Genomic DNA, 21,803 nt, shown 5'->3' on the forward strand with positions numbered 1-21,803 from the left:
GTGGGAAACAGTTACGCTGTGAAATGCCATCATAACACAAGCATGATATGTCTCTCTGTAGACATATACTGTTATGTTGACAATTGTCAGCCGGTCACAATTAATCCTAGTGTTCCCTAATTAACATGTACTAAGGCAGGTGCAGACAAGTCCTCTTTTAGATCAGCTAGGAAGCAAATTCCAGTGTTGAGGGCACTCTCAGAAAATGCCAAGTCCTAGCGCTGAATCTACAAACTGTTGGCTTGAAAATCTCATACAATTACCACTCTTGCTCAGAAGTAAATAGGAAGCTGGTGCCAGAAGATTAGGTCTAAAAGGCTCCTTATGGCTATTACAGTAACTCCTCACTTAACGTTGTAGTTATGTTCCTGAAAAATGCAACTTTAAGCGAAACGATGTTAAGCAAATCCAATTGCACCATGAGAATTAATGTAAATGAGGGGGTTAGGTTCCAGGGAAATTTTTTTCACCAGACAAAAAAATTTTTAAACAAACAATTTAATACTGGCACACAGTGGTGATGATTGTGAAGCTTGGTTGAGGTGGAGGAGTCAGAGGGTGGGATATTTCCCTTACTGCTAAATGATGAACTAGCAATTGGCTGAGCCCTCAAGGATTAACTCTCTCACTCTACAAGGCAGTGGGAATGGAGGGAGATATGCACATTTCCCCTTTAAGTACACTGCCTTGTTAATTAGATTAGCTTGCTGAGACCGCAGCTGCTGCAAGCTCACTCCATCCTGAGCCCTGGTGTGTCCCCCCCCTGCTCTATTGAAAATGGGGTAAGCGGGGTGCAGGAGCAGGGGGGAGGGGGACACCTGACATTAGCCCCCCTCTTCCTTCCCTCCCCACCGCACAGCAAGCAGGAGTCTCGGGGAGCAGCTCCAAGGCAGAGGGCAGGAGCAGCACATGGCAGTGGTGGGAGGGACAGCTGCAATGGCTAGGCAGCTGCTGCACAGGGAACTTAGGGGAGCAGGGAGCTGATAGGGGGGCTGCTGGTCCACCCTGGTTCCAAGCCCCCACCAGCTAGCTGCAATGGGTTGCTCTTCCTGCAAGCAGCAGACAAAGCAGGCGGCTGCCAAACGACATTAGAAGGGAGCATTACACAACTTTAAATGAGCATGTTCCCTAATTGATCAGCAACGAAACAACGTTAACCGGGACAATTTTAAGTGAGGAGTTACTGTACTACCAAGCAGACCAGCAACCACATTGTACATGCACTACTATAGCAGGGGTGGGCGAACTATGGCCTGGGGGCCACATCCAGCCCTTCAGACTTTTTAATCTGGTCCTCAAGCTCCCGCCAGGGAGCAGGGTTGCGGGCTTGCCCCGCTCCACGTGTGCCGTGGCTCCCAGAAGCAGCAGCATGTCCCCCTTCCAACTCCTATGCGTAGGGGCAGTGCGCAGAGACACTTGGCTGCGCCTCCACATAGGAGCCAGAGGGGGCACATGCCGCTGCTTCTGGGAGCTGCTTGAGGTAAGCGCTGCCCAGATCCTGCCCCTGACCCCCTCCCACGCCCTGACCCCCTGCCCCAGCCCTGATCCCCCTTCCGCCCTCCGAACCACTCGGTCCCAGCCCGGAGTACTCTCCTGCACCCCCAACCCTCATCCCCAGCCCCACTCCAGAGCCTGCACCCCCAGCTGGAGTCCTCACACCCTCTTGCACCCCAACCCCCAATTTCATGAGCATTCATGGCCCGCCAACAATTTCCATACCCAGATGTGGCCCTCGGGCCAAAAAGTTTGCCCACCCCTGAGCTATAGCTTCTGAGTGGGCTTCAGGTGTAGCCAAAAGTAGAATGCATAGTGTTGTTGCATCTCTTCTGCTTTAATGTATAACTTGATTGCATTTTTTTCACTGACTTCAAGAAAGTATAAATTTGCAGAGTGGGGGTTTTAGGCAAGCATAAATTGTAGCCAAGAATCAATTATGGACACAAACTGTATCATTTTACTACCTATGAAAGGAATGGTGACTATAAGCTAGCATTTGGAATTCATGGTGTTTTGATGTTTGTTTTGTCAATAAAGTCCTACATTCGGAGAAGAGATTAAACTGAAAGTTCATTCAACAGAAGAACTACAACTACAAGGCTTCAAGTAATTGAAAAAAATGATTTTACTTTTAGAAGGTGGTTATTTAAAGACCTTGGAATACAAAAGCCAGTCATCCAGTTAAGGAGATAAAACAAAATTGTATGAACTTGTTGTATAGATAATAATTAACTGAATAATTTGGCAACAGAGGGAGGCTAGGACTGTAGACATCTTGTTGAGAAAAAGGAGTAGTGTTGTTAGGTCTGTTCAATTGGGTATGGTAGAATTAGCCTTTGAAAAGAAGAATATCGCACACAAGGTTTGTCAGTATAGCTATACCAGGAAACCCTCCTAGCGTGGACACAGACTGGCAAAAGGACTGTTGCTGGTATAACTGTGTCTGCATTAAGGATCTTGCCAGCCATAGCTATATCGGCAAAAAATCACAACCTAACTGACATAGCTATACTCGCAAAACTTTTAAATGGAGACCATAGTTTGACTATCTCCTCATTCAAAAGAGCAGATTCAAAGTCTTTCTTGGCTTTAGAGAAGCATGGGTAACTATCTCCAGGAATATCTCTGGAATTCTTATTTCTAAAAATATTTATAATCAGTGTTCCAAACAGTCTGTTTTGTGTTAGGCATTTTATTTGGATTAAGCTTCTGGTTTCTTTGACTTTGAAGATATAAAATCTGAAATCTGTTTTACAATGCCCTGATATTGTTAGTCAAGCTGACTGTCAATACATATCCCTTTTGTTCCTTCAAGAATACAGCTCACCTTTAATATATTACACGTATTGCCTTTCAGGCACTAGATGGCAGGTATGTTATCTTTATAGTGTGACTTCAAAAAATTAACATTTTCCCTTGCAAATGCTATTAAGTTGCATGCTCCCTTTGAAACTTGCACTACTATAGATAGATAGATGCCATTTCCAGACAGGGAAATATTACTACAGTCCATTGTTGTCAGTAGCTATTGTGTGCAGTCAGGATGTCCTGGGGAAAGAGTGTGCATGTTTAAAGTTGATGTTAAGTACATCAGGAATGCACTAGTAAGAGACATGAAGAAAGCTGTCTATATCCAACTTTATTGGTAGGCATTTTGGGGAATCTTATTAGATGAGAGGTGGGAGTCCTGAAACTTCTTTTGTCATATAATTTTTGTTACCCCACTTAATGTGATGGAATCTGAAAGGGAAAGTTTTCTCCATCACTGAAAATGAAGGCCTAACAAGATGAGCAGGAGTCTTCCTGGAACAGGAAAGCTGATTCTTAGTGCAGACAGCCTTTCTTTAGGGTGAGGTTGCATGTTAAATGTTTCACTAGTACAGTGAGAGAAGCACTGCTTCTCTGAAGATATTTTGGTTAAGGATTTATTAAATATTTTCATGGTAAGTCCTTTGTGTTTCAAATAGGCAGGATTTTGTGCTTGCATTTTAATGTTTTTTCCAATCATGGATGGCTGGTAATTCATAAATCCTTTAGTTAAATGTTGTTGCTTAATGATTAAGTTTGGAAGACTTTATTTATAGACTTCAATTATTTCTGCAAAGTTGAGGGTTTTCAAAACGTTTTCTTCCATTGATTTTTACAAATCCACTCAAAACTTGTAATCTAATGTTTGCTCTGTGGAACTTTATAGCATGTATTTCTTTTTCTTCAGAAGTACTAGAGTCATTATTTTCATGTTAATCACACAATATAAAATGGAAAAGGAGAGAGAAACCTTGATCTTAACAGGGAACAATGTCTACAGTAGTAACTGCTGGTATTTTTGTCATGTGACTACTATTAAACTATTGTTGCCATTTCATTACAGTATGTTCTTCATATGCCAAAGAATTGTTATACAGCACAGGACTGCTTAATGTCAGGCTCGCTTGCTATAAAACCACTTTTAAAAAATATTTTGGCAAATCAGTTGGCATGCTGAGTACATGCAAGGAAGGAGGAATGAATTTGTGTTAATTTGCTAGTGAAAACGTTTCCTTTCACAAAGGAAGTCTGAGAAGATCTGATTTACTTACTGTATTTTCTTTGTTTTGGTGACCCATTAGGGTTTAAGCATCTGGCAGGAAGCCTTGATATAGTTTAGATTGAAGCCTTAAAAAGCATAAGCTTATTAGGAAAATTCTGTACAATGAATTACATTTTCACTTAATGTTGGAGTTACTGATTCTAGAAATAGATACAGTGAGTTTTTTATTTCCATATTTCAATTTTTGTATGTTTGAAGCGCTACAAATACAAATAGGTTGAATTATTTGTGTTGGGTTAATATTGTCATGAATGTTGCAAAAGGGGGGTGGGGGTGTGTAAATTTTATGGCATCTGGGTAAACCAGAATTTCACATTGTCCAATTAAGCCTTCAGGAATAGATATTAATCTAAATTCCATTGGCTCAGGCAAGTCACTAAGATTGTCTACCCGAGGTCCACCCCGGGTTCAGGGCAGAGTATTTTGGAGAGAACCAGAAAGAAAACTGCTCTTTGCCTCCTTGCTGAGGGTTTAATTTGGGAGTAGGATAGAAAAAATCCTGCTTTTTCCCCCTCGTGTCTCTGCCACCACTTGCTTTTGATTACGCCTGTAAGAAGTTCACTCCTACCCCCAGGGTATTGACACAAGCTACCAAAATAAATCATTTTTTCCCTTCTCGTTATTGTTTGTGTTACAGTAGCACCTTGAGGCTCTAGTAAGGGTCAGTTGCTCTAATACTACAGTGTTAAACACTAAGAGTGAAGAGTGACCCTATTCTTTTCCTATTTTGAAATCACATGTGATGGTGGTAGAGCAATTCTTTCTCTATTCTCCACTGCCCCCAACTTGCACAGTGGAACAGAACAACTGTTACTAAGCTGGGTCATCAGATTGCAGGACTAATACAAATGAAGGTTTCTGCCAAGGAAACAACCTATGGCATTTCCCTGGACATCTCATCTAGATACAGGATTTCTGTTTTCAGATATGAAATAGGAATATATTTGTATGGAGCCCTTTTGTTTTGGTAAACTGTTTTTGGACTTCCTTGACCAGCCTGGAAGATAGAGAAGCAGTTTCCTATATCAATATTTAAATAATTTATGAGCTGTGTGTTGCCACTGCCTTGTAGGTGACTGAATCACTCCTGTGAGTGGCCATCCTTTCTCCTTTGCTCCCACTTCCTCTCTCCTTCCCCTCCCCCAAAGAGCATCCACACAGACCTTAACTGGGAATAGGGAAATGTAGGGAATTGAGTGATGGTAACCTTATTCCCAGTTTGGAAGTTTTCTGGGTTATTGTGCTTATCTGTTTGCCCTGAACCTGAGTTACATTTATTAGTTTTCTCCAAATGTTTTATAAACAATTCTAGAAATATACTTTCGTGAAGTTTAGGGTTACCTTTCTCTATAGATGTTTTCCACAAGATTGTTGTATGAATTTTCCTGTATGATTTGTAAAAATGAACAATTTTTCTTATTTGGATTCTGTTTGTTTCCTAAGCTGTGAACTTCAAAGAAGTGAATGAAGAAAACAAGAGAGAACTCTTCAGTGAAATATTTTCATCTATTGACACATTGGCGTTCACCTTTGGAAACGTGTAAGTGGTATAGGTTGGAATTTAAAAGGAATAATACTGAACAGAATTAATACAGACTAGTAGTAAATATTCATTTTGTCTTCTAGATAAAGTTTGGTTGAGACATGAACTTAAGTAAACCACACCTTGAGCAGTCTTGGGATTTTGTTGCTCTTGTAGATAGCTTAAAAACTTGATAGTTTGAATATGCTAAAAGAAAATAGATTATTTTTGAACATACTGTTTTGCAGAGCTTTTAAAAAATAGATAGATGGATTCTTTAATATGCACCTAACTTTCTGTTTGGAGGGACTTGTAGAAATTCTGTTCAAAAGTAACAAACAAATGAAACCGTTTTTTTCTGTTTTTGTGGCAGTGTTTCAGACTTCCTTATGGGAGATGTAGACAATGGTTCGTCACTGGGACTTCCTGTATCTCGTAGAAGTCGGGTAGGCTGAACGCATTCTTTTGGGAGTATGGAATCATATTTGTAAAGGAAATTTTCATAGTCTTTTCATCTTAATTTGAATATCCTTGTTTCTGGATTAATTTGTTTGATTTTCTGAAAGATTAAACCAGTTCAAATGTAAATGCCATTTTATAGTGTCATTAAGTCTTCCCTGTATAAAATATTTTCATGTTTTTAATACCAGTGATGTTTCACTTTTGCCAGTCTTGTTTAGATTATTTCATGTTTAAAATAAGTTTATCCAGCAGAGCAATTACATTGCTTGATTCCAGTAAAGTGTTAATTTTTTTAAGTTTGTTCTGGTTGTTAAAAGTAAGCATTTTGGACCTAGAAACAGAGCCCAAGTTTAATTATCTATGAATAAATATATAAAATGTAATACATTATCAGTGCTGTGCAGGCTGGAAAAAAACAAAAACTTGGTAAGCCATGCCCGGTGTATATTGTATGCAAGAAAATATAGTTAAGAATCAGTATGTATGATGATCCAGACTGTTAGAGTATCAAGAACGAAAGCTGAAATTCAAGCCCAGATCTTGGAGTGCATGATTTTAGGCACGGTCTATGCTACTAGAAAGCATCTTTAAGATATAGTTCTGTAGCATTGTTATGGTCAAGTCTTGTTAAGTTTTCTTTCCTGTACTGTTAAACTTTTTTTTTTTTTTTTTTTTTTAACTTTTAGAGATCTATGGTTATAGCAAGGCTAATACACTGTTCTCCATGGCCTTGTCTACACTAGGGAAAGTGGGGTTGGTTGGTTTGTTTAATTTCAGGAGCCCTCATGTAGACAGGCTTCCAGTAACAGTTTTCAGCATTATGCAGTTTAGACTTGTTCCCAACAGAGTTAGATGAGACAGCCAGTGGGCCATCTACATAAATGGGCTCCCAAAGTTAACACTTGTTCATCTGCAACAGTGGGGAAAACTTTTCAAAAATGTTGCTAGTGTTTAATCAGGGACTTGGAGAAGTGTGTGTTAATTCTGAGTTCAAAAGTAATTATTACTTATTTTTCTGTCTATGCAGGCAAGGAAAGTACTTTTATAACATACTTTGGCCTAGGCAGTTTTACACAAATTTGCTTAACCATGGATTCTTTGGAAGTGCATAGGGCATCCTAAAGAGTAAATCATGAATGTCATGTAGCTAAATGATTAGGAGAATGAGAAAATATGAAGTTGGGGTGAAAAGACAATAAAAACCAAACAATAATGGAAGTTCAAAGGAACTGATGAAGAAATTCCGAAATAATTTAGAAAGCAGAGCCTTAAAACTAACTGGCAAACAAGACCCCTTGGAATCTTAGGAAATCCATGAAGAACTTTCAGTGGTTTCTGCCTGGCAGCTGAGTGGACAGTCCGAGGTAGTGTAAGTTAGTGTATTCCTGTCTGCAAAGCTGTTAACGAAACTAGTGTTACCAAAACCTGATCCAGGAAGTTACCAAAACCTGAACCAGGAAGTTTCCAAAACAGAAACAAGCTGTGGTTGATTTTAATCTCCATATGAAAAGTTAGAAAAATCAGGAAGAAAAATTGCCTAAACAAGTAAACATATTTGATAGATAAACTTATTTTCAAACTCTTCTTGCAAATTAAGTTATAGAAGTGCTTGTGTTTCTTCAGTTAGTCATGTAGTGCTTAAAGTTTAGCTTAGTTTCTAGAATGAGTTAATTTTTATGATGATTGAAAAACATAAAGGGGAGAATGTCTTAAACCTGGAGGTGATCGGGAGTCTTAAACCAATATTTGTGTAGCTCTTATTTAATTTTGTATATCTTAATAGATAAAGTTGTAGAGAGTAAGGGACCTGCTAAGAAGGTTGCCTTGGGCAGAATCTTAAAAAAGGGAAACTACTGAAGAATAACATAAGGTGTAGAGTGAAGAGCCCAATCCCACAAACCCTTCATTATACAAGGCTCACTGAAATCATTTGCTTCATCAGTGGGTCAGATCATAGCAGTAAGGGCGTCTGTAATGAGACCAGTGGATGAAAAATGTGGAAATTACTTGAAAGTTTTTACTAAAGGACTTGTAAGAGAAAAAGGGGGAATGGAATGGAGAAGTTGCAGGATAAGAGTAAATCTGGGGGAAGTTTATATGCTTAGCCTTAATGTACATAATGAATGCTGGTGAGCGGGTGGGGGAAAAGTTTATCGTAGTTCTATCACTTTCCTGATTCTTGTCCAGAACTCCACTGATTGGCTGAAAGGTGTGTCTGTCTGTCTGTGTGTCTGTCTGTGTGTGCAGGGTAGGATGTGTGGATCCAGTCAATGTCAACTGCTTTGTTAAACAATTAGAAGACTACTGCTCAAAAATGTTTAAAAGACAAGTAAAAATTCCCTGGCATTTAAACTGTCTCAGGAGCTTAGAAGTTCTTAAGCATAAATAGTTAGCCCAGCTCCATCTCTTGCTATGTCAGTGGTAAATTATGAAAAATTAAAGGCAGGTAGCTCCTCTTGTTTTGTTAGTATGCTTTCGGTCCTTGGTTTGACTATTCTGCTCTAACGCACTTTATTTTATTACATGCAAGTCTTTTGAAAACCTTTCTGTGGAGTCTGTGGGATCACTACATGAACGGGAAGATGTTCAAGATACAGGTAGATGTTTTTACATGAATGAGCATCTTTCTTTACTTTATTTGTACATTCTGTCTTGCATATGTTCATAACTGTGAACGTATTCTCTAAATAAACTCGATACTTCAGGGGTTTTTTAATCAGGCATATTAAGATTAAGACTAAAAATGAATTCCGAAATCTAAATTGAGAGAGAATCCATATTTGTGCTTATTAACTTTTTGGAGAAAATAGACTAGCACTGAGCCACATTTGTGTGTAATTGAGACTAGTGTTTTTGGTTATCTTTTTTTTTTTTTAAAGAAAGTTATGCTGACCATACAACTAGGCAAGATAAAATACCATGACCCTTTAATTTGTTCTAAAACCCCTGTCAGTCCTATTTAGAGTCAACTAGCATTAAAGAACTACTCTAGATCAGAGCTGCTTTAGTGTTCACAGTTGGCTGATACTGGCTTCACTGCCGGTGTGTGGTCATGTCTAAAATTCACTTCTTTGCATTTGACATTTTATTTTCAGGACATCTTCGGGCTGAAGAGGTCGATAGCATGCTCCTAAGAAATGACAGCGGACTTGAATCGGCTCTGTCTTATGCTAAAGCTTGGTCAAAATATGCCAAGGATGTAGTCGCATGGATAGAAAAAAAACTTAGCCTGGGTGAGTGGCTCTTTCTGGCATCTAATCAGCTTTGTCACAGTGGAATTAAATCTGTTGTCAGGCTTGTGCTGCGGACTGTCAATAATCTGATTTCTAAATTAGGAGCTGTTCAACTGAAGTGAATAGAATTGTTACCCATTTCCTGTAATTGAAAGATTGTAACAAAATGAAGATGGTGTGTCTGTCCTTTTCTGTTAAAATAAGAATGCAAACCATGTTTGATGTTTGGTGCAGTTGCTGTTACCGTTAACGTTTATGTGTGAAATCCAATTTTTTCCCCCACAGAAGTGGAATGTGCTAAAAACTTAGCAAAAATGGCTGAAACTGCAAAAGCTATTGTTGGACCCCAGGTGAGTGTTCAGTTAATTCTATTTTTTTTAAACTTATGTTTAAAAAAAATAAATAAAAACCAAATGGGATATTTAGGCTGGTATCCAATTTCAAAATTAAAATAACTTCCTTGCTCTTGGAAGTCCCAGTTCTGGGCACTGAAGAGTTAATTTTTGTATAAGTGAATACAAAGGAGATTACATGGTAAATTATCAGCTCAACCCTTCTGAATCTCATTTGACTCTGTGTGGAAATTTTGATGACTGAACATATCTATTGGAAGTATAGAGTGGTCTTTATGTAATTAACTTCAGTAAAAGTTCCTTACATTCCTTAAAAAAAGCTACCTTGCATCATGCTTCTATTTTGTGTGCTATTTTTCAGTGTGCTTAGTAACCACAAAACTTAGACATGTAGGAACCTTCTCTTTTTAAGTATTCTCTTAATGGAAGTGAAATTGTTAGAGAAAATTATAACAATAACCTTCACGTTACAGCTTTAATTCTGGGTTTCACACATGCAAAAACCTGAGGATCTAGTTAAATTCTACTAGGATCTGGAATGACTACATCCTCCTCTTCTACCCTGCAATGTTACTAGTTTCTTTTGTGTTTAATCCTAGGATTACATGCCATTCCAGTCTATATTCATAAACGCTTTTCAAAATGATATTGAGAACAGTCAGCTTTGGCAAAAAACAGCAGCTGCTCTCCAGACTAACAAATTTGTGCAGGTAAAATTTTATTCCACATGTAATTGTTACAATGCATAGCAGCATACTTTCTAACAAAATATGACTTTATTATTTAGCTTATAAACTTTTTCTTATCTAGCCTCTTGTAGGAAGAAAAAATGAGTTGGATAAACAAAGGAAAGATATCAAGGAACTTTGGCAGCGAGAACAGAAGAAAATGGTTGGTATTTCTGTGTACTGAACACGGAGTGTCCAGCATTTTCAAAAATTGCTCAATATGCAGGCCAGAACTTACAAACTTGAGTACCTAAAGTTAGATATCTAAACCAATATTAAGCCACCCACAGCTTTCGTTGGCTGCAGTTCATAACCCATAGGGTTATGCTGTAGGGTGAAGGCTCCTCAGATGTTGCTTGTAGTCAGTACTGTAAAATGGAGGCCTTTACATAGCAGTCTCTTTTCCAGTTGCATAATTGCATTATTTGATGCAAAGGGATTCATTCTTTGCTTTTGCACTGTATATTGTATAGCAAGAACTGGAAGCTACTCTAAGAAAAGCAAAGCTACTGTACCTGCAGCGTCAAGAGGAGTATGAGAAGGCAAAATCTTCCACCATTCGTGCTGAGGAAGAACATCTGAGCACAAGCAGCAGTCTTGTGAAAGATGTCAGCAAACAGTTGGAGAAAAAGCGAAAGCTAGAAGAGGAGGCTCTACAGAAAGTAAGAGCTCTATTTGTTTATTCCAAAAGTGGTTTTTTGCAATGACAGTGTTCTCGGGTTTTACTTGTGCTTGGACAATGAGAGATAAGTAAGCCAATGTTTTGCTTGTAATTTTCTGTAATCCATGCTTTTTTAGATACTGATTTTTTTTTTTTTTTTAATAGGAACCCTCAGTTACAAGCTTGCTGATCCATTTTTTTTCTTAGCTTATTTCTGGTACCAAAGCTCTGTGGTCCATCAGTTACCTATCTCTATATATATATTTATTTTTTTAGACTGAAGAGGCCTGTGAACACTACAAAGCCAGTGTGGCAGAAGTTGAAGAAAAGCGAAATGATCTGGAAAGCTTCAAAAGTGATACCTTAACACAGCTTCGGGAACTTGTTTTTCAGTGTGATCTTACCCTTAAAGCTGTAAGGAGACTCTTTTAAAAACTATTTCTGAACTCAAAAAGAAAGTCAGGCTTTAGAAAATAACCTTTAAACAGCTGTTTATGGGAGTGAGGTGTTGATACATTTACCTGAAGGGGTAACAAAGTAAAAGAAAACCAGCTTACGGTGCTGACTACTTAAAAATAATATATGTTTTTTCATGCTAGTGGCCATCCCATTGAAAAGAATAGAAAGGTCCCTTAAGATACGTTCTTCATAAACTATTGCCTTGCAAGAATTTTGAATGTAGATGGGATTTTTGTAAACTTCTGTATGAACACCAGTGATCATTGCAGAGAGCCTTTGCCCTGGGTTTACTTTGTGCCTGTTGCTCATGGGTACAACTTTTGTTCAAATTATGTTGTTTTTGTTTGAGGGTTAGAAAAGACATTTCCTTGTTCAAGAGTACAGAATGAAAGCTAGTAACTTTACACAAGTACAGTTCTGAACCCATTAACATTGATGTGCTTGAAGCTGCCATTAATTCAGTTTTGATTGGCTACAGTATATGAAATTCAATAGGCCTGCATAAGCAAAAAGGTTGTTGTATTTAGAAATGCTGCTTCCATAAGGCTAGAAGCTGTCATGTTAGTATAATCAGTCAGGAATTAGTTTGAGGAGGGGTGAAGGAGGGAGAGAAGCTAAGCCCCATTGCTTTGGTCTTTTAGATGACTAATCTACTATGCAGACTAACTCACTAATTTTAAACTTTGTTAGAAAAGACCAAATACAGAGGAGGAGGAGGAGATATTTCAGTTCACAATGAGGACAACAGCTTTGCTACATAGTATTTATATACTTATTCGTGGGACCCATATCTGTTCACATTGTGAAACTCAGCTGTATGGGGTTCCCTCCTTGCTAGTGCAAAGCAGCAATGGTGGTGGAGCCACAGGTATATGAATCCACAAGGCAAGAATCCATCCCCTCTGGAGGAGGGTGGAAGTGCAGCAGTGATTACTGTAACCCCGAGGCTGCAGTAGCTCCGCTCCTATTTCCTAGCCTGTGAGGAGAGGATTCCTTCTTTGACCCTCTGCAGACCTCCTCAGCCAATATCCTTTTAAATTAGTCTGCATCCTGGGGAGAAATCTTGTCATCTGTTACCTTAAAATATAGGATATAGGCCAACCTGGGTTTAGAACTCCCAATCTTTCACCCTGATAGAGGCTTTTGTCCTGTTGATGGGAGGAACAGAAATCTCTGCTGGACACACCAATCCAAATGGAGAGACACTGGTGCTATGTTCACCAGCTGGAGATGGGATAGATATATGGGGAAAGCAGTTTGTGACATTGAGGATAAAGAGGGTACAACTAGTGCTTGGAAACCTGGGGAACATAAGAATGACCATACTGGGTCAGAGCAACAGTCTGTCTATCCCAGTACCCTGTCTTTCAACAGTGACCGGTGCCAGATACTTCAGAAGAAATTAACAGAACAGGGCAATTATCAAATGATCCTCACCTGTCGTCCAGTCCCAGCTTCTGGCAGTCAGAGGTTTAGGGACACTCAGAGCACAGGGTTGTCTCTCTGACTAATCCAGTATTAGAAAATATTTATGATAGAGTTGGCAAGCTTGTTTGAGTCCTCAATAAAGTGGGTTAATGAATTTTTTTCCCTAACAAAAGTTAACTTGGGGTGGATTTCATATAAACTGTCTTGTAAATGTTTTAAAATGCCCCAAACTTTTTTTTTAATCTTTATTTCATAACAGGCAACAGTTAACCTGTTCCAAATGCAGCATGCCCAAGTTGTATCTCTTCCAGTTAACTGTCAGACCCTCTGTGAGAATGCCAAGCTCTATGACCCAGGACAGCAGTATTTGGAGTTTGTGAAAAGTTTGCCAAAAGAAGACATTCCCATTGAATCAGGTTCTTTTGAAATTCAGAGTTCCGAGGTTGATGGGTGAGAGCTAATATTAATGATACTTGTTTACTTGAAATTAAATGTGAGGAAAATGTTTACAGAAGGATGCACCTAGCAGTGAAACTAAATTTGTACAAGAGTAAAATAGAACTTGCCATTTTACCATGAGTTGTGACTTAGGCCCCTCTGAATTATCCAGTAACCATGTTTAATTAGACATCAATGCTATAACTAAACCCACCAGAGTGTTGTATTTTCCCCTTTTATTTATACTAGGGCTAAAAAGAACATAGATAAATTGTTTTGATTCAATCACTAGAATCAACTTGCTAATGTCTAGGTATAGCTATTTGGTAATATGAAAGATCTTGATCTTGAACAGTGTGTTTAGTTTGTAAGACATGCTGTAACAGGAGTGAACATGAATTTAGTGAAGGAACCTTGGAAGGTGGGAGTTAGAGAAGGCATGAGAAATACATGGGTTGTGCAGCTTTTGCTGCCACCACATCCTCATGGTTGTATATTGTCTTAGGTGTTTAAGCGTTTTGTTGCATGGAGTATTTCTGGTGTACAGTAGATTCTGCTTATTAGCAACCTCTCGGTTCCCAGCAAAAAGTTGCCATTATCTGGAAATAGCTACTAAGCAGAAGGCAGGTTTGCAGGGCTGCAGCCAGGGAAGGAAGCAGTGGGATGTACCTTCTGTGGCTACAGTCCTGCAGATCTGCCTATGGCCAGTGCTTGGTATGTCCCAGCACTTCTTTCCACGGCTGCAGCCCTGCAAATCTGCCTGCGGGGTTGCAGCCAAGGAAGTACGGAGATGTGCAGAACCCGGGCCCCCAGGGCAGGACGCAGCTTGGAGAGTGCAGGAAGAGGTAGTGTGCACCTCCACCGGTTGGGGGGAGGGATAGCTCAGTGGTTTGAGCATTGGCCTGCTAAACCCAGGGTTGCGAGTTCAATCCTTGAGGGGGCCATTTAGGGATCTGGGGCAAAAATCTGTCTGGGGATTGGTCCTGCTTTGAGCAGGGGGTTGGACTAGATGACCTCCTGAGGTCCCTTCCAACCCTGATATTCTATGATTCTATGGCCCTCAGTGCCCTGACATCCAGGCTGCAGTCCCTCTCTCTGTTGCTGCCCTGCCTGCAGTCTCCCATCTGAGCTCACAGTGCCAGGACTCTGGCCGGGGTTCCCCCATTGGGGAGGGATGCAGGTGCCCCAGTCTATTCGCTCCTATGTGGCCGATGGGTCCCCAATTGTAGCAGGTTTGCTGCAGACAGGGGAAAAAGTGCTAGGACATGCTGGACCCAAGCCACTGGTGCCCAGGGCAGGACGCAGCCTAGAGAGTGCAAGGGGAGGTTCTATTCAGCCCCCAGCACTTCCTTCCCTCCCTGCAGCCCCACAAACCTGCCTGTGGCCTTTCTTTTCCTCCCTCCTTCTCTCCTCTCTTTTCCCCCCCAACCCCCCCCAAAAAAAGTTGTTAGGAAGTGACATGCCTGTTGCCAATATCCAAATTCCATTAACAATTAAAGTCAATGAGATGGGATTGCTTCCTGACAAAATGTTGCTATTAAATTTAAGTTGTTAATATCAGCATCACTAATAAATGGAATGTAGTGTGTGTTTGTCCAGCCTCTAGCATAATAGTGTCCTGATCTGGTGAAGCCTAGATGTTACTGTAATACGAATTGTTGTTAATGACATCAAGCTTTTATTGGCATGAGTTTGGGATGGCTGCCTTAATCACAACTGTATTAGAACACTTACCCCAAACAAGTACCATTTTCTGGGTACCCTGGGAACTTTTACTGTTTCACCTCAAATTCTGGTTATGAATAATGCGATACTGGAAAGACTGCAAAACAGCATCTCAACTGAGCACGTCAAGAGGCTAAATGCCTTTCAGTCTTTTAAACTCAATGTAAAATTGTCATTGTGGCACTTCACAATTTAAGAGCAAAAATAGCCATTCCGATTTCTGTTTTCACAATTCTACATGAAAGTGTTGTCATTTCGTTTCAAAAGGAAACTAAATACAGAAAGTTAGTGCTTGAGTCAGACTTGCACCAGCCAAAGCCAGGAAATTCAAAGTTAAGGCTGAGATTCTTAGTACTTGTCTGTAAATGTCCTGCCTTTTATTAATTTAGACCCATACTCCTGAATTTTCAGAGTTAAAGGGCTTTAGCTATGCAACTACCAAAAAATCAGTAGGAATGGCATTCTAAAAACATTGCATATCCCTCAAAATATTTACCTCCTAGAGTTTGTGTGTTTCATAGCTGATTCTTTTTCCACACCATGCTACTCTTTTTCACATGGCATTGTGATTCCCCATGCACTTGAAATGGTCACTTTTAATTATTCTTTAGAATAGTATTTACCTAAGACACTCTGTTGTAACTGCTCTCTTGTAAAGAAGACTTCAAAACTGTTCCCTTTTCCTGGGTAGAGGAGAGCTGATTAAGCACAGGCTTTCCTAAGGCTATAGTTGGCCAATAAGCCATTTTGTCCCTATGGTGCCTCAGCATTTTAGACTAATTAGATTGTTAACTGCTTTCTTTCCTTGCATCTTGAGAGCTGACTTACCAGAGACTAGAAGCTTTCTGCAGCACTGTGAAGTCTTTTATGTACTCCTAAAAATATATTAGTCTAATTAACTGTTCTGAGCCTTTTTAAAGTCTATATGCTATAGATGCATAATCATGGTCAAGCCAGTGGCACAAAGATAAAAATCTTAAATTTAGATTGATTTTAAGTAGCAAACAGCTATGTATTATGGGAGAAATGATATTTAGGCTGTAGCAGTACTGTAGGTACTGCTACAGCCGCGTTGCTAAAAGGCACACAGTGTAGCCACTGTTTGTTGGCAAGAGACAACTTTCCCGGCGACAAAAATATTTCACCCCCAACGAGCGCCGGTAGCTGTGCACACCGGCACTTTTAGAGACAAAGCCTTAGAGGGAAGTACAGGACTGGAAGGCAGGAACTGCTGAGGTTTAATCTCAGATCTACCACTGAATTCCTCTAGTCTTGGACAAATCTGTTAACTTTTGCTGTAACTTCACAATCTGCAAAATAGGGGTTATAACAACCTCATGGAGACATTTCAAAGATTGATTGTATGAGGAGTACTACTGGTACCTGAATACCAAGAGCCAAATTCTGCTCTGTTACATAGGTGGGACTCCCCTGATGTAATCGACAAGCAATATTTGGCCGTAAATATTTGCCATGATACACTCTGAGATTGCCATTGATGTGAACAGTAAAAATATTAAGCATTTTAATGCCTTGGGAGTTTTTAATTGAATACTGTATTCAGGCCCCTTTCCAATGAGTGGCTTTTTTTCTTCAAAGGGCTTTTAGTAAACAACCAACAAACAGTGCCCATACATCACATGGAAACTTATCCCAGTGTTCAGGAGACTTTCCCACCCAGTCTTTAGAAGATGTTGGAAGCCCGTCTTATCGTCGTTTCCAAAAAATTGGGGAGAAGAGGTCTTCCAGCAGCACAGATATCCAAGGTAGGTTTTTCATATTTCATTAGACTTTCATTTCTAAATAGAAAGGTCATCTTAAGCAGGTGTGACTATGATGTGTCCCATTGCCAGTAATTGGATATACCATATGATAGATACCAACATTTTTTTAGAAGAGCTTTAAGTAGCTTAGGCCCACAATATAGCATTTGTTTAACAACAACAAAAAGTGTATTTTAAATAAAGCTTTGTTTGTATCCTAAACACCGCATGTGTGCTAGTGCATATAAACCAGTTGTAAAACTGACTAGCTGAGCAATCTAGTTTCATTGCCAAAAAGAGTGAAATGCAAGTCACAGCAAATCCTCATAATAAATTTATGTATTGAAACAAAAATTTTAATAATAGAGTAAAACAAGCAATTTTAAGAAACTTTTTAATCTAACGCTTAAAGAATACCCTTTTGGTTTCAGCTGGTCACTAAAACATGACAAATGTCAAGTTTCTAAAACTTGTTTTTTATACGTACTGTAAAGCTTTCTCAAATACATGCAACAACTTTATTTTCAGTGGAGACTGTTTATGTAACTTGGCTTGGCTTAGCTTGCAGTAATATTCCTCTTTTTCTACAACCCTGCTTGAAGATGCTCTCAGTTAAGAGCATTCATAGCCAGCTGTGTTTAAGTCTTAGTGTTTTGTTTTTTAAAGCAGTGCGAGGACCCCTACCATTCAGATCGTGGTCAGTTGGCAACCAAAGTGGAGGAATGTGCAGTGACTCTGAAAGTGCAGGAGGAAGCAGCGAATCACGATCCATGGACTCTCCATCTGCTAGTCCAGGTACAGCTCATTCCCAGTTACACTTGGATTTGAAATCCTCTCATTGAACCTGACCCAGAGTCTCTTTGTCAATGGAAGAATTCAGATTCACTTTAGTGGAAGTTAGATTGAGCCCATATTGAGAATATGCAGTTGGGCAGGTTGTATTTTCAAGAGTCTGAAAATACGTCTTCTCTTCCATAGCGGATTTTAAGAGAAGGCTTCCCCGAACACCGTCTACTGGCACTATGTCATCTGCAGATGATCTTGATGAAAGGGAACCACCTTCTCCTTCAGACTGTGGTAATGTATTATGTTTTTGAGCCCTACATTCTAGTAAGTTAGTGGAAGGCTTTTGTTGTTTTTAAGAGTGATTGTGTTTTTAGCTGCTTTGTGTAAAATCAAACTGAATCCATCTAAAAATGACATGCTCACAAAATTGTTTTATACACAGTCAAAAAGGACCACCTCGGTCATCTAGTTAATTTCTATGAAATAGTGTAGTATTGTCCTTTCTATATTTAGATTAATGTACTATCTTCATTTGAACACTTCTAATGATGGTGCTTCATTGATCACCCTTGGCTCATGTTATCTCAGCATCTGATGCCAAGGAGTTTTCAGCATTAGTGCTCACAGCAAGAGCTACACTGCTGGATGCCAGGTATTTGGGTCTTCTCTATTGCCAGGTACAACACCCAGACAAGGAGAGCGCGTTATCTGCAAGATCCAAATGTTTAGGATGTTAACTGAGGTTTTATCCTTTAAGTCCAGTTGGCTTGGCATCATGTTTGATGCCCCCAGCTTAAATGTGAAAAACATACTGTTAGGTTGACGTGGGGATTTTTTTTGACAACATGACAGCCTTGGAGAAACAAAACCAAATACCATTTGAGCTTCTAGACTGTTTTCTTATATTTCATAAAACCTAACTGAAAGCACAAAATTATGAGTAAGATTTTACATTTTTGAGGTTTGTCAACATTAATTTGAATAAAAACTTAGAGTTACATTAAATAACAAGTCACAAGAATTACCAGTGATGGCACAATTTTTCCAGAACTCTAAAATACTATCTCTGGGGTCATAGGAGTGGAATAGAATTATTTAGAGGTCTCTGTGTATTTTGATATTCTCTTTTGTGTCTGTATATATAATTTGAATAGATTTATGGCAGTGAAGAAGCATTAGTCAAAGGATGTCTAGAGTATTTTAACTGTTATAGGCCAAATTCTGTAAAGGCAGCTTCCATTTTTGTATGTACAATTATTTGGGCACATATGATGGAACTTGCACACCTAGCTGACTGAATTATAGGGGGTAATCAGTTAGAAATCTAAATGCTATCATTTTAAACCCATAGTTGATCATGGGCACAAAATTGGACTCTATATGAGACCATTTATTAATATGATTTGATTAAAGTTTATATTACGGCTGATTATTCAACTATTCTATAACCTGCATAATACATGGAAATTAATATAGTATTGCTTTCACAGGTTTGGTGTCATAGTTATTTCCTGAAAGGTGATTACTGGTTATGGAGTAATGTAACTTATTCTGTATCCTCATCATGTATGTTTGACCAGATATTTTGGAAATTATCGTAACAGCAAAATTTTGTTTCAAGGTGTAAATGATTTAACGTCTGAAATTGCCAATTCACCGGGACCTTTTAGAAACACTCTTCTGTCCAAGGCAGCTCAAACACACAAGCTGCGAAAGTTGAGGGCTCCATCTAAATGCAGAGAATGTGACAGCCTAGTGGTATTCCATGGAGCAGAATGCGAGGAGGTAAGAGGTTGGAAACACTGCGGTATATTGTACAGCTGCTGATTGTTGGCGTTCATGTGAAGATGAATGGGAAGTTTAACACTCGTATTCTGTTGGTAGCAATAATCTACAAATTCTCAGACAATGTTGTGACCTTTTAGCATTAACACGTAGCCAAAGAGCAAGGCACTACAGAATTGTAAATTTGCTCTCTAGACAACATATGGGATAATATAAACAAACTCGAAATATGAAACATTAGTGCTGTCCAATTATGTTGAGGTATGTGATGTTATTTTTCTTATGTACCTTATTTCTTGTAGTGCTCACTCGCTTGCCACAAGAAATGTTTAGAGACTTTAGCTATTCAGTGTGGGCACAAAAAACTGCATGGAAGACTTCATTTGTTTGGGGTGGAATTTGCTCAAGCTGCTAAAAGTGTCCCTGATGGCATCCCTTTCATCATCAAAAAATGTACCTCTGAAATTGAAAGCAGAGCCCTGAATGTAAAGGTACAGCTTAACTCAACATTATAAAGATTAAATACTAACAATCCAGTCTGAAAATAGTTTAAACTGATAATACTGTACTGTCACATTCAAATCTGTGTTTCACAGTTGCGGTTAGAGCAAAAAGAACAATTTTTCTTTGTTTTGTTTTTTGATTGACTTTTTCCCCCCCCATTTCAGGGTATCTATCGTGTGAATGGAGCCAAATCAAGAGTTGAAAAGCTTTGTCAAGCTTTTGAAAATGGAAAGGACTTGGTGGAACTGTCAGAGCTCTATGCACATGACATCAGTAACGTCCTTAAATTATACCTTCGTCAGGTCTGTAGAGCACTCTAGAGTCCAGACGGCAAAGCTATTGTTATAGCAAACTTCTTCTTCCGTGAGAGTGGAGAAAAATACTTTTCAGTAGCCCTGTAATTGTTGAAGAAAATTGTTGAATAGAATATCCTGTATTTTCAGTTTGCAAATTGGATTTCATGGTGCTAGGCAATGGCAATAATGAAACTATCATTAGAATTGATACTATATTGTGCTTTTCCACTCAAGGCAGTATACATAAGTACGATGCCATTTGTGGAAGGTTTTTTTTGTTTTTTGTTTTTTTCCCCTGTAGCCAATTTCTAGTGAGGTTCAGTTTTAAAATTAATTTGGTGGCATGATGCATCTTTTTGACATTCATGAAAGTTCATGTGAAAGCACAATCCAGCCCTTTAAGTGGCAGCCACATTTATTAAAGGTCTGACCAAAAAATTTGGATTAAACTCCTATAAACGAGTGTCATGTTCCATAAAATGGTCAATACAGCATGATTAGACCACTTTCTTTGGGGAAGAATTCCATCTTAAAGCTTAAAGTACCTAAGTGACTTGGGAACACAAGTCCCAATGGCTTCCAATGGGATTTGTGCTCATTGAGTTTCGTAGATGCTTTTGAAAATGCCACCTTAGCCTTTTACTGCTACTTTAACAGATAATGCACAGAGTTTTTGACTAAAATTAGGATTTCTTGTGACACTATAGGAAGACTGAATTTTAATTACAATCACTTCAAAAGAAAATCTGAAAATAAGTAACATGACTACCTGCTGTCTTATTACTTCCCATGTGTCTAATCCTTTCAGTGCAGTTCTAGTTAGGCCTGGCTGTTAAGAATGATTCTTATGTGCTGAACACACACACAAAAGTGCTGGAAACCTGTAATTAAGACACTTTCAAGCTCTAGGAAAACATTTTTACCTTGAAGTGCATTCTTTGTGGCGTTAAAGTTAATTTCAGTACAATTAGGCTATAAAATCTGACTGGCTATGGATTTCTGGGGGATTATTACATGCCTGAGGTGTATTGTGAGGCAGAGTGACTTTAGCCACCCAAGAAGTACAGTAATCCCCCAGAAGTACTATATTTTGTGAGGCCAGTTGAAATAATGGGTTAATGTTCCAGCCTTTCATATCTGGAGACTGCTTCAAATGTGTTTGGGGTCACAGGTAAAATTAGTTTGCCTTCTCAGCTTGGTCCTTGACAAATGGTGTATCCTACCAATGAACCACCTTGCAGTTAGTGTTTATTCAGGAGATGGCTGGGGTATCAGTGTTAGTTTTTAGATGCAATGATAAAATTGTGAGAGGAAGCCTGTCCAAATTTTAAATGAGGATAGGTGGCAGAAGTAAGAGCAGTACATTCTTAAAGGTACTGATGGTACTTGAGACTTCCAGTACCCCCCATGTTAGTGAGAGTTCAAAGAAAGTGCTATAACATTGTTCAGAGACCCTGAGTTAAATCCTATTATTAACACTGATGATGATTAAAACTAATTTTTAAAAGATCTGTTTAATTTTGCTGTTTTGTGTTATCTGAGCGTGGGCAATGAAAATAGTCCAAGTCACTTA

General features: G+C 39.0%; 1 protein-coding gene across 1 annotated transcript in view; it reads left to right on the forward strand.

The window, feature by feature from the left end:
* LOC113407219 (rho GTPase-activating protein 29-like) overlaps positions 1-21,803 on the forward strand; it is a 74,073-nt gene that overhangs the window by 45,685 nt on the left and 6,585 nt on the right. The window contains exons 4-19 of the mRNA XM_026655428.2: positions 5,531-5,627; positions 5,983-6,055; positions 8,602-8,668; positions 9,167-9,304; positions 9,590-9,654; positions 10,257-10,367; positions 10,468-10,548; positions 10,859-11,047; positions 11,323-11,460; positions 13,193-13,383; positions 16,696-16,862; positions 17,526-17,654; positions 17,838-17,936; positions 19,267-19,430; positions 19,733-19,921; positions 20,099-20,236. Of these exons, the coding sequence (XP_026511213.1) occupies positions 5,531-5,627; positions 5,983-6,055; positions 8,602-8,668; positions 9,167-9,304; positions 9,590-9,654; positions 10,257-10,367; positions 10,468-10,548; positions 10,859-11,047; positions 11,323-11,460; positions 13,193-13,383; positions 16,696-16,862; positions 17,526-17,654; positions 17,838-17,936; positions 19,267-19,430; positions 19,733-19,921; positions 20,099-20,236 (2,036 nt within the window). The remainder of the gene's footprint in view (positions 1-5,530; positions 5,628-5,982; positions 6,056-8,601; positions 8,669-9,166; positions 9,305-9,589; positions 9,655-10,256; positions 10,368-10,467; positions 10,549-10,858; positions 11,048-11,322; positions 11,461-13,192; positions 13,384-16,695; positions 16,863-17,525; positions 17,655-17,837; positions 17,937-19,266; positions 19,431-19,732; positions 19,922-20,098; positions 20,237-21,803) is intronic.

This window comes from Terrapene carolina, unplaced genomic scaffold (assembly GCF_002925995.2).
Source record: "Terrapene carolina triunguis isolate 2854851 unplaced genomic scaffold, T_m_triunguis-2.0 Scaffold210, whole genome shotgun sequence".
NCBI classification, from domain to species: domain Eukaryota; kingdom Metazoa; phylum Chordata; order Testudines; family Emydidae; genus Terrapene; species Terrapene triunguis.